The following is a 13,444-nucleotide window of genomic DNA, read 5'->3' on the forward strand; positions in this document are numbered from 1 at the left end:
TGCTCTGACTCAAGATGATCAGAATTCTACTCAGCCGAGCTTGCTCTGGTTGATATTCACAAAGACTCTACTCAGTAGAGCTTGCTCCCAGTCATATTCACCAAAGTTTTAATCAGCCGTGCTTGCTCTGACTCTTATTCATCAAAGTTATGCTCAGCTTGGTTCGACTCACATTCATCAAAATGCTACTCAGCCGAGCTTGCTCTGAGTCATATTCACCAAAATTATACCAAGCTGAGCTTGCTCTGACTCACATTCATCAGTATTCTACTCAGCCAAGCTTGCTCTGAGTCATATTTACCAAAATTCTACTCAGCCGAGCTTGTGCTGAATCATATTTACCAAAGGTATACTCAGCTTAGCTTGCTCTGACTCACATTCATCAATATCCTACTCAGCCGAGCTTGCTCTGAGTCATATTCACCAAAATTATACCAAGCTGAGCTTGTTCTGGCTCAAATTCATCAAAATTCTACTCAACCAAGCTTGCTCTGGCTGATATTCACAAAGACTCTACTCAGTTGAGCTTGTTCTGACTCATAATTACCAAAGGTATACTCAGCTTAGCTTGCTCTGACTCACATTCATCAATATTCTACTCAGCCGAGCTTGCTCTGAGTCATATTCACCAAAGTTATACTTAGCCGAGCTTGCTCTGGGTCATATTCACCAACTCATACTCAGCTGAGCTTGCTCTGAGTCACATTCACCAAAATTATACCAAGCTGAGCTTGCTCTGACTCATATTAACCAAAATTACCCTCAGATGAGCTTGCTCTGACTCGTATTAATCAAAATTGTACTCAGCTGAGCTTGCCCTGACTACCACGTGACAATATTCACTAAACGTTTACGCAGCATAGCAACCTCTTATTATATACTCATATTAACGAAAAACTCGTATTAACGAAAATTCTACTCAGCCAGGCTCACACGAACTCAGCCTCAAGGTCCAAGTCTTAGTGAGCCATCGTTTGAGTGAGTTCACCGAGCTATGTATACATTACATTATGTGACTTGGGCGATACACAAGCAAACATTGCATATGAGTACGTGTTGCATCGGATAAAATAAAGACAACTGTACGCATTGCAGTTAGCTTTATAGAATTTAATTGACAGTTGCGTGAAAGTTTCGCCTCATGTCAATTCCAGCAAGTGCATTGGATGTGCATCATATTTTTGCCAATGCTGCTGGCTATCTCGGTCATTACTGGGTGACCAATTATTGTACATTTCAACACAAAGTTGAATAAATGACTGTGGTGCAATATACGCAAAAAAAAAGATGCTTGCATCGCTGCAAGTACAACAATCAGAACATGATACAAAAACATGCACGTAATAAGAGGCACACAAATGCTAAATACATGAACAGACAGAATCAGTTGGCCGCCACCTGTTGCAAAAAAAAAACAAAAAAAAAAAACACAGGGCAACGCTGCAATGGGACCACGCATGATCATTCCCCTCGCCAGATGCATGAGCTATAGAAAAAACACACGTGGAACATAGCTGTTACCTTGAAGTAGCAGCAATGGAGACTGTTGCATTCCGCAGCTGGCCACTCACTCACTCAATTGTGTTCAGCCTGTACTTGTACTTAGGTACAATATTTATTGTCTATATCTTAAAACTCTAATTAGGTCTCCTAAAAAATGTCACTATGTTTGAGTTCTAAGACTTGCAAAGGTAAATAATTTTATTTAATTCTTGTTCTTGAAGAAAGCTAGCTCATACAAAAGCTTAGAGATATTGTCAGTGCCCCTCACGTTCCCTCAGAACATATGTAGTATGTTATTGACATTCAAGCAGCTTTTCAACAGCAAGAAAGGGAATCCGCTTCCCCTGTTTTCAGCATTGGGTTAATGCAGGCAATTCAGGGAGGCATAAAGTTTTGCTAATACAATCCGTTCGGGCATAACAGATTAGATTGTACCTTGACGCTTTCCTAGCACTTTCTTATTTTGGCCAAATAATCTAGTTTGAAATGGCTCCTATTAGCATGCTTCTTCTTCGTCTTCTTTCTGGGGTTTTACGTGCCAAAACCAGTTCTGATTATGAGGCACTGGAGGGCTCCGGATTAATTTTGACCACCTGGGGTTCTTTAACGTGCACTACAACGAAAGCACACGGGCGTTTTTGCACTTCGCCTCCATCGAAATGCGGCCACCGCGGCCGGTATTCGATCCCTCTAACATTGGTCTAATAGCACATGACTAGCTTAACAGATTGGGATGCTGGCTTTCATTTCCAGGAAAGAAACCGTAGCACCTGCTCCAGTTGCATATGCTTTTGGTTATCTGGGGTTTTCAGCCCCACCTTTAAGATAATGTGCTGAAGCAGGTAGCAGCAACACGCATGCATGCCATTGGCGGGTAGTTTCGATAGCTTCTTACCTTACGCTTGCCACTACGAATACAAAATCTTAGGGTTCTGTTTTGTTATTAAACAAACACCTACATCTAACAAGGTATTTAATGTTTTCCGTGCGGCTACTCCTGTGCGCTACGTACTGCAGCATATTGACTGAAGCTTAATTCTTGATACAGATTCACAGTACGCTAAGCGCGCGAGACACAGGTCGAGAAAGTAGACGACGCCCACGTGTGTTACAATGGTATGATGCTACGTACACAAATGACTTCAGCTCCTAAAAATTGTGGCGTCAGCTTTTACGCCTTTCCAAGTATTCAGAGAGGACTTGTATACATAATTACAGCACACGTGCCTCGATGGATGAACCAGGCTGGCGCTAAGATTAAAGTTCACAGCGCAAATTTCATTGCACGTTCAGTAATTACACACATATCATTTGCGGCTTCCTTCAGGGGCAGACGTGAGCCTTCGGGTTGGTGCAAAATACTGCTTGGAGCAGGATCCGCTTATGTGCAATTACGAGCAATATACACACATCCTTTCTTCAGAAGCTGACGTTAAGCACGGGTAGCGCGAGGGTCTCTCTGCGTTGACACTATATACGACTTCGCTGCAGCCGAATTCCGAATACTACGGTGGCTAGATGGGTACGAATACTGCATGTGCGACGATGACAGCCATATGGGCTTGTTGATAGGTCCTCTTGTAGTTCGTTGTAGCGCAGGCAGAACGACACGGACATAAAAGACACACGAGATAGCACACAGCGCTTAACGACCAGCTGCAAACAGCTGTTTACCTCCGCCATGTCTCCTCGTGCTGAACTTCAGAAACCGCCGTTCCGCACTCCAAAACATAATTATACTTTGAAGCGTTCTTAAATCACAAAACACATATTATTTGCTCCTAATAAAGACTGCTCAATAATTGTGTAACCCGCACGTTTTCTCATTACATTTGAAAAATTATGCGAGGCATGCCACAAAATTTGCCAGCAAGCAGCCCGGGGGGTCGCATCAGCCGCATCGTTGAAATCGCAATCATGTGAAATGAGCCCTCTAAACATCACGTTGCGACGCGTGCGACTGCACCGATTTTCGTCGCTCCAGTTGGAGCATGTGAAACAGCCTTCACGGTGACGTCTTTTCGCCACCCCTTGCCGTCTTCCCGCGCCGTGACCACGCTAACAAAATAAAACGCATAACGTGCCGCTCATCACTTTACGCAGGATCGTTTATTCCTCGCACAATAATTGAATGGAATAACATACCATCACGCATAGATATACTGATGTTAACTTACCATCTTTCCGAACCTTGTTGCAAGAAAACGGTTTAAGGTAGCAGATTAGTTATTACTTGTTGGTATATGTACTTATTAACATAATCTGTATAGAGTTTTATGTGATTTCAAGAATTGCTGCACATATCGCCGTTCATATCTATTTATTTCATGTTCATTGTGTGTGATTATTTCATGTAGTTTTATTTATTGTAAATATTTGATGTTCGAATATGAAAATTCTTCTAAATATTTGATGTCAGAAGCACAAGCCTTCTATTTCTTGAAAAAAAAAGAACACAAGAACTTTTGTTGGGGTTCAGCTTAAAGCTATTTGACTCTGCCCAATTTGACGCTTTTTGAGACCAAGCTGGCCTTGTCGCTCACACACTATGAGGTTATAAGATGTGTGAGCAATCTGTACATCCTGCCCGTACACGGAATAAAAAAATGGTTGAATGATGTTTGAAGTGAGTTCATCTTAACGATAAGAAGGACGCAACTCAGCACGCCTCCGTGAGGTATCCTATAGGTTCCTGTACGAGTACGTGCGACAGTGCATTACCTATTTTCACCCGGAATGGGCGGTTGTGTAAGTAGCTTTCGATAATGTTTAGCACATAGCCGCGGATGCCAATTGCCGACAGGTCTCGCAGAATTCCATAACGCCACGTTGCATCGTACACCTTTCCCATGCTGAGGAATACGTATAACAAAAACTGGTCATGTACCAACGCATCACGAATGTTTGCTTCGATGCGCATGAGATGGTTTGTTGTAGACCGCCCCTCTCTAAAGCCGCTCTGACACGGATAAAAAAGAATCGTTTTACTCAAGAAGGTGGTGGTTCAAAGAGTTTGCAAATGCAACATGTGAGGGCGGTTGGGCGGTAACTTGTTTCTAATCTGGGGTCTTTATCATGCTTCAGCATTGAAACGACGAGGGATTCTTTCCGAAAAGGTGGAAGGTAAGTGGCAGTCCATATAACAATGAAAAGTGCGAGTAGCGTTATTTGAGAGTCACTGTGGAAGTGTTTAATCATGTACATTATTATGTCAGGCCCAGGTGCAGAACTCCGGCATGCAGTCAGGGAAGCTCTCAACTCGGCGATGTTAAAAGGGACGCTATAGGATTCGTTGTGTCTGCATAGCGTCATAGAAGAGGCGCTGACGCAATTAGGGCCAAGCCGTTCAATACACGACGCATGCTCCTGAGACGCTCTCGAGGAAAGAGCTCGATTAGCTGCACCACGAAGTGATGCAGTGCACCAGCTTCTCTTATTACTCTCTTTGTTTTCTCTTGTCTATTTCTTTCCTAAGCCACGAGTTTCTATACATGCGCTTCCATTTTGGTGCCTCGGGTTTTTTTTTTTTTTTTTTTGCACCGCTTTTACCACTTGCTTTTTAACTTTTTATTCCCCGGGGGAGCGTTTTAGTTTCGTGGAGCTGTGTGTTTTTTTAACAGAATTTTTGCATGGTTATTTCTCTTTGTTACTGCTTTAACGATCTCCCTTTTTGAGCTACAATATTTTTAGTCTTGCATTTTTTTATATTGTTGTCACGGGGTTGTTTTCCACGTGGGCGTGATTTTTTATCTGTGAGCGCGCGGCTCGGGCCTCGCCTCGATGGGCAATGGTGTTGGTTAGTTATCCGTACATCGAATGTTTTCTGATGCATGCGCTGTGGCTATTAATGATGAATGCATACGAGTGTATACGGGTTTCCTTGCATAATACGTTTACCTCAAATGAGATGTAATTATGGGGTTTTACGCGCCAACACCACGATCAGATTATGAAGCACGCCGTAGTGCCTCATAAAAATTCGGAATAATTTCGACCACCTGGGGTTCTTAACGTGTACCTAAATACACGGGTGTTTTCGAATTTCGCCCCCATCGAAAAGCGGCCGCCGTGGATTATTCGATCCCGCGACCTCGCGCTCAGCAGCCCAACACCATAGCCACTGAGCAACCACGGCGGGTTACGTTTACCTTATTATTTCCCCTGTCCATGTTTTATTTGCGCTTTACCTGCCTTAAAATGACGCCGTGCCAACAAGCTCAGATACAGACCCTAGTTCTCTATGTTATAGTTTGCAGGAACGATTGCCATGCCCTTTCTACATAGCTGCCAGTCTGTAATAAGACGCAGCAGCGCGCATTACTGCATTGTAGTCCCATGATAAGGCTACAAAAGCGCTCTGCGCACAGCGCCTGGATGGAGCAGCAGTCTTGCGTAGGCGTCGACTGTGCGCCCAATGACGATTGACTCGTTCTTGTTTGGGAGCACTGCACGACGCTTCACTTGCTAGTGGAAGCAAGCTATTGCAAAAGTTTAAGGGAACTTACACTTCTCGACGATCAGACTCCACCTGTGCCCTTGTATTCTGAAGTAACCTGGAGTATAGAAATGGTGGAGAGAAAGTAAACAGTACCGATTATAAGTGACATCTCGTGTTTGGAATAGCAAAATTCTTCAGTGATCATGACATAAAGCGCTGCACTGCGTAATTGACATTAGCCTCGGAGCTTTCATATAGAGAAACACCAAAGCAACGTAAGCAGAATTGTCAAAGCCGGAAATTCACTCACGTGCATTGGCAGTTCTTCAAATGCCAACAGCGGAGTGCTTGGTTGTTGTAAGACCCAGCGAAAGGCAAAAAGCGCGAAGCTGTATGGCGGACTGTATGACAAACCTGTGACGAACACCACACGTGCCACATCACAGTTGGTCGTATATGTGAGCGGCGCACTTTCATTTTTCTTGGTTGCACAAAAACCATGGACTCCACTATTGGCACTTGAAAGACTGGCGATAGTACGCTGTAGATCGTGTGAAAAAAGTTTAATCTGGAGGTTCTTTACCACGTAGAAATCAGATGGGAGGTGAGATCTTAGGAGCTGCCAAAAGCTGCTATAAATGGTTTCTATCTATCTATCTATCTATCTATCTATCTATCTATCTATCTATCTATCTATCTATCTATCTATCTATCTATCTATCTATCTATCTATCTATCTATCTATCTATCTATCTATCTATCTATCTATCTATCTATCTATCTATCTATCTATCTTTTTGTTCACGCACGTTGCGGTGATCCAGTGGTTTTCTCTGCAACAGCGTCCGATATGTAAAATATAAGGTTTTATGTCAGCTGAAAGTATTATTTGCAGCAATTTATCTATCCTAAGTTAATGACTGTTTAATTACTTGGTGTCGCTGAGATGCAGACAATAGTTAACAAAACGAAGGTAGGCGTACTCCTTTTTCTGTGAGGCTGCAATACAGTATAATTTTAAAACACGTACTTACATTATCGGCAAGCAAAGTTTACTGGACATCTAATTTCTCGTTATTACTGCCAATTGGTAAAATTAGCTGCTTTCACCATTATATTTATCGCCCTTTCAGTGAGCCAGTGCTGACACGTCGATGCGACAGCAGTCACCGCTATTTGAGCATGGTAACTATCCCTCAGATAAGGACAGAGAAACCTTTACGAAGAAGGCCATGCACTTGTTTTCTTTTTGTGGATCACGTGGCTTCTGCGACCAATTAACAAGATCAATGGCAGTGCATGCCTCGCTCGTAAGATGACTTATTCGAAGGCATGTACAGTCGACTCCCGTTAATTCGACCCTTGCGGGGCCGAAAGATTATATCAAATTATAGAAAAGGTCAAACTAACAAATAGTGGCAAAATTACCAAATGTAAATCGTTTTTTTTTTTTATTGTTTGAGGAAGCCTCTAACATAGTCAAAGGAAGAAATGGACGCCGACCAAACATACAAATAACATAAAGACGTATCAGGTCCCATAAGAGAGCCTTGTTGACAATCAACATTGTGATTGTGATCAATGCTCCTCTACGGGAGACTAAACGCCTTGTTAATATTTATGCTTATAGTCGGCGTCCATTTTTCATCTTCTTCTTCTTCTCTCCAGGCTCTTACGTGCCAAAGTCCATTTTTCATTTGATTGTGATTAATCCCAACAACAAGAATTTTCATCAAACCCTTGACTCCATTAGCCAGTAATGTATTTGTTTCTTGCTCTTTAAAGGGCCCCTCACCAGGCCACATAGCAAATTTTATTTCTACACTGGAAATTCTTACATGCCCTCTAGGTAACGTTCTACCGCAATAATTTTTCGAGTTAGTTCATTGATAGCGGAGATAGAAATATTTCCGTGCCGCGAACCCAAAATTTCAGAAATTAATAAATGCATGATTGGATGAATTCTGGGGTTTTACGTGCCAAAACCACGATTTGATTTTGAGGCACGCCGTAGTGGGGAACTTCGGATTCATTTTGACCACTGGGGGTTCTTTAACGTGCCTCCAATGCACGGGACACGGGCGTTTTTGCATTTCACCCACATCTAAATGCAGGCGCCACAGCTGGGATTTCATCCCGCGACGTCGTGCTTAGCAGCGCCGCACCATAGCCGCTAGGCCACCGCGGCGGGTCATGATTTCAGGAGGCGAACGCCACCGCTAACACAGAGGCTGTGCTCCAATAATCGCCTAAGACGGCAAAGTAGACGGCTAAGTGGACAGCGACGATCTTAAGTCTCGTTACAATTCTCACGAAGGCGTCAAAGTAGACAGCTTCACGAAGACAGCGTCGAAGTCAGAAACGATGCACGCTACTTTCTTGTCCAAACAAGATGGCGGCTGAGCAGGATGCTTGGAAAGCCGACAGGAAGGTCGTCTGCGCACAAGAAAACGTAGACGTGCTTTCCTACGCCCTCAATGTAAGCCACATCATGTTTTTCATAGGTTAGCAGGCGCAAAGACCTAAAACACATAAATAATGCGTGCTTTTCTCAACTTTTTCTTGTCGTCGCGAGGTGGCGTCTCATCACAGACGCGTCTTTTCTACGCCATCCAGACGGCTCGAAACGCGTTCCGTTACATGGCCTCGAAGCTGTCTTGGCTGTCTCCTTAGCTGTCTACGTAGACAGTCTCCGATGCTGGCCAGAATTGGAACACACCCATAGACGCTCTCTCCACTAGCACCCGCCTAACCTCCATATAAGCCTAACTAACCGAAAGAGCATTCTTTCGAGTTCGACTTTAAGAGTTCTTCTTTCATGCTACAGTATGGTTTCTTGCCGGGAGATTTTAGTGTGTTCGGATTAGAGCACTGCACGGGCTCGGGCTTACCCGAAAGCCCGGGCCGGGTAGAGCAGTTTGTTCACGGACTCCGGCCGGGCTCGGGCACGGCGTGTGCTTTTTGACCCGGGCCCGGGCCGGGCTAGGGTTTTTTGGTGCGGGCCCGGGCCGGGCTCGGGCTTTCTGCGAGCTATTCTCGGGCTTCTCAACTCTGAAAAACATGTAATTTTCGGTCTCGGGCCGGGTTCGGGCCGGTTTCGAGCCAGGCTCGGGCCGGGCTTAAGGTAAAGGGGTGGCGGGCCGGGCCGGGCGGGTAACGTAGATTATTTCCGGGCCCGGGCCGGGCCCGGGTCCCGTCATAAAAGTTTTGATCGGGCTCGGGCGGGCCGCCCAATGTAAAAACGGGCCCGGGCCGCAAAAATCGGCCCGTGCAGTGCTCTAGTTCGGATTAAACGAAAATCTTAATTAAACGAGGTTAAATTAGCGAGAGTCGATTGTAGCTTCATTCAGTTAATGTTATGAAAGACACCATCTGTTGAGAGGAGGCTTCAGCTAAGGGCCCACTCTGACTTCCCTTTTAAAATACATGTAAAACGCAGAAATGCTTTTGTGAGACTATTTAGGCCTTCCAGCCATCCCTAAATGAATACATTTTATCATCATCATCATGAGACAACCGCTAGACCAATTTGAATAACATTAGTTGCATTTGTGAGCGAAAGGTGAATTCTAGTTACTGTGGGAAGGAGAATTATGATTCAAATCCTGAAGGTTTTTTTTTAACAATTGCCCAAAACAGGTAAGTTTCAGTCAAAAAAAAGCATGAAGTTTACAAGTCTCTAACCCAGCACTAGGTGCAGCAGAGGCAGTTCCGTAAACTGCCTCTGCTGGATCTACAGTGGATACATTTGCAACATGAATTTACAGCCTATGCAAATTTCTTACAATTTTTACACGGGCGTTGCAAAGATTATCTTTACGTATTAGTGGTATAGTTTATAGGAGGAGTAGATTTTAATGAATAGAAGGGAGGAGAGGTCGGCCTGGAGAGCGTGTCTCTAGCCTGCTACTCCTCACTGGGGTAAGGGGAAGTGGGAGATACAGGGAGAGGTAGGTGGCAGAGGATTATGATATCGTACAATGAGCTACTATTTACACACGTTGTCCAATACGCGGTTGTGCACTTTTCACACATTACACGCAGGAGTAGTGTTGCCCACACAAAACGTCATCGCACAAACACATTTCGCACATTGCACACTGCACAGGTCCTAGAGACGACCGTCTAGGCTCGTCTCACACATAAAGTTCAAAAGCGATCTTATGGTGCGCTGGGCATGATCAATGCTTCTCCACACGCCTAAAACCATTACTTCTGAAAAGGGGCGGGAGTACAAACAGTCAACACTATGCTTTAGTGTCCTTCGCTCCGCCGCATATTGAGGGCACACGCAAAGTATGTGGTCTATTGTCTCGGGAGTGTGACAGACGCTGCAATCAGGGTCCCGTTCTTGTCCAATCTTGTAAAGGTATTTGCGAGTGTACGCCACACCAAGCCGTAATCGATGGATCACTGTTTCCTGGCCTCTCCGCATCCGAAGTGGAAGTCGGAATCGCAAACCGGCGTCAAGTCTATGGAGGCGCTCTTGCCGATATTCGGGGCTGTCCCATTGTCGCGCCATAGACGTTTTGATGGAGTTGTGTAGCAAGGCGTTGATGTCATAACGTCAAAAGGGAAGTTTTATAATCTCCCCGTCAGTGTGCGCCATTTTTGCTTCCGCGTCAACCTGCTCATTTCCCGCTATTCCACAGTGGCTGGGAATCCACTGCAGCGCAATGGTATGTCCGGATTGAGACGCTTCAGTAAGCAGAGCCATGATGTCGTAGATCAGAGGACTATATGCGCTTCTGTGATTCATATAATTGATTATGAGTTGCAGCGCCGGTTTTGAGTCGCAGAACACTGTCCAGTTAGCGAAGTTTTGTTACAGTATGCAGCGGACTGCTTCTCGAACGCCGGTCAACTCAGCTGCTGTAGACGATGTTTTGTGTCCTGTCTTGAACCACTGCGTAATCCCCATTGCAGGTACCGTGTAAGCTGCCGCGGAAGAGGTCTGTGTAACAGAACCATCTGCAAAAACATGTTTGGTATATCCGTACTTGGAAGCAATGTAGGATAACGCGAAATGTTTGAGACCCACAAGCGGCATTTTCGACTTTTTGGTTATTCCGGGGATTAAGATTTTCACCGTCGGCTTTGCCATCGTCCAGAGTGGAGCTTCCGGTATGCCATGCGGTGTGAAGTCCGACGGCAGTAGATCCCTTTGCGACAAAATGACTTCTGAGTAGGCGGCGTCAGGCCGTATACTTGTGACATTTGTCAGTGGATGATTCCTATGCTTATAGTTAGTAGCCTTAAATGCACTCGCATTGGCTCATGTTGCAGATAAACTCGAGCTGGGCATGCGCGTGTCTCTGAAATAGTGCCCCATGTAGAAGTACATCGTGGTAATCCTAGGCAAACTCTTAGTATATTTATAGGGTTGTATATTACAACAGTGTTCCCCGCTTTAGATGTATTATTAGGTATAGAATTGTGATGACGTTTTTCATTGCCGAGTTAAAACTCACATCAAATCAACCTTTATTTTTCAGTAAACAAAAACTGGACGGTCATTTTGGTCTAAAAGCTACGAACGACAGTAGCTTCACGTGGTCCAAAAGACCTTACATATTTCTATAGCAACGTCAGCGTAGTACATAGTAAGACAAGTATACATATAGTGCGACGAAATGGTAATTATATACAATTATGTACAACAGCAATCAAGCTATGGCTCAAGCAAAAATAAAGAGGCCACTTTAATGTGCTTAAAAACTGACAGCAATACATAGGCAGAAAAAAAGCTGTGTGTTTCTCCGAATGAAAAATTTTAATTAGAAACAAGCCAATTTAGACACGCATGACTCTATTCACATGGTATGTTGTCAGTGTTACACAGCTTAAAAACGCAAATAATAGTAATAATAAAATAAACCCTCATAACTGAACAAAATATAACTCAAGTTGCTTTCGACTTTAACTTCTGACATCTGCGTATTTATTTAGTCACACGTAGATTGTAGGCTAGTGACTGGTGTTGATAACATGTGCGGAAATGTGGATTCACCCATTTGTCAGGATTTCCTGTGTTTACTATAGGTTGGAGACGTTCTAAACAAGCTAAACGTGTAATTAAATCCGCTACAAGCGTGTGTGAAAATTGCATCCCATATGATAAACCGTTTATATAAATATGTTCGACTCCAATAATATTAGACAATTTTCCCGCATTTCTTGTCGTTGACAACGGTTTCAAATTTGCGATATGGCGTTTAATGTTTTCTGCAAGGCAAGGGAGTCTGTTTACATTAGCTTTGGTATTTCTAAACCAGACTAACGCCCAGTAGTTTAGTTGCGATTTAAACAATGCGTGATAAATTCGTAGTTTGCCGAATACCGGGAGCATGCTGCCGACAACGGAATACAATACCAGTCACAGAAGATAGCTTTCCTGACAAATAGTCAAGGTGTGTGTCCCAATTTAAACTAGAAGTAAAATAGTCTCCATATGAATTTTATAGTTATCAACACTCTCAATTTGCCTACCCTCAGAATTTATCGTACTGTTCAATGTTGCTTTCTTATTCTTCGCGTCAAAAATCATGACCATAGTCTTTATTGCACTGACTTTTATTTGATTTTCCATGAACCACACAGATATCTTCATTAGAAACTCGTTAAATTGGGATGATAATTGGTTTATCCGGCCATAATAACAGTGCTGTCGTCATCATATTTAATGAATTTGGCCTTACTTGTGTGATATTATTAATATAAAGATAAACAAAAGGGGTACAAGCACACTCCATTGTTGAACATCGTATTTCTTGTGTAGGTGGGGTGATGCTTGGCCATTTATACATTTGCGGCTGTAATCTCTTATTTAGATAAGATTGGAACAAATTCAGGGGAATACCGCGTATTCCGTAATGCTGTAATTTGTCGAGTAGTGTAGCATGGTCAAGACAGTCAAACGCCTTGCTAAAATCCACAAATAGCGCAAGCGTAAACATATTTTCTTGCATATTTTGCAACATTGACTCCTTGAAATATAGTAAAGCTGTTCCTGTTAATCTCCCCTCTCTGAAGCTGAACTCTGTATTCATTAAAACGGGAAAATCATCAAAAAGCTTGTCAACGGCTTCATATTTGCGATATGGCTTTTAATGTTTTCTGCGAGGCAACTTTTTCCATTCCCTTAGAAACGACGGGCAGTACCAATATTGGTCTATATATAGTACGTCGGGATTCATTGTAATCACCACCCTTAAAAATTGCTGACACGCTGGCGCATTTCATCCATACGGGAAAGTTTCCCGATTGCAGTAATAAATTGTGCTAGTGCTCAGTGCATCTGTTCTATTAAATTGAAAGGAAATGCAGTGTTTAATGGGCACTATTCGATGTCAACTGCGTTACTACTTTTTAAGTCAATGAAGGTACTAGTACGTACACCTCATATTCATCAGTAGGCTGCATATAAAAGTTTTCTTGAATAGTATCGTAGATAATTTTTGTGGCTGTAAATAGTGGAGTATGGGAGGTGATTGCCCAGCTAAC

General features: G+C 43.4%; 1 protein-coding gene across 3 annotated transcripts in view; it reads right to left on the minus strand.

Annotated features, from left to right (window-relative positions):
• LOC119455875 (uncharacterized) overlaps positions 1-13,444 on the minus strand; it is a 33,341-nt gene that overhangs the window by 8,667 nt on the left and 11,230 nt on the right. For all 3 annotated transcript variants that reach the window (XM_049669383.1, XM_037717389.2, XM_037717388.2), the window contains exon 5: positions 6,009-6,056. In XM_049669383.1, the coding sequence (XP_049525340.1) occupies positions 6,009-6,056 (48 nt within the window). The remainder of the gene's footprint in view (positions 1-6,008; positions 6,057-13,444) is intronic.

The sequence above is a fragment of the Dermacentor silvarum genome, chromosome 6 (genome assembly GCF_013339745.2).
Source record: "Dermacentor silvarum isolate Dsil-2018 chromosome 6, BIME_Dsil_1.4, whole genome shotgun sequence".
NCBI lineage: Eukaryota > Metazoa > Arthropoda > Arachnida > Ixodida > Ixodidae > Dermacentor > Dermacentor silvarum.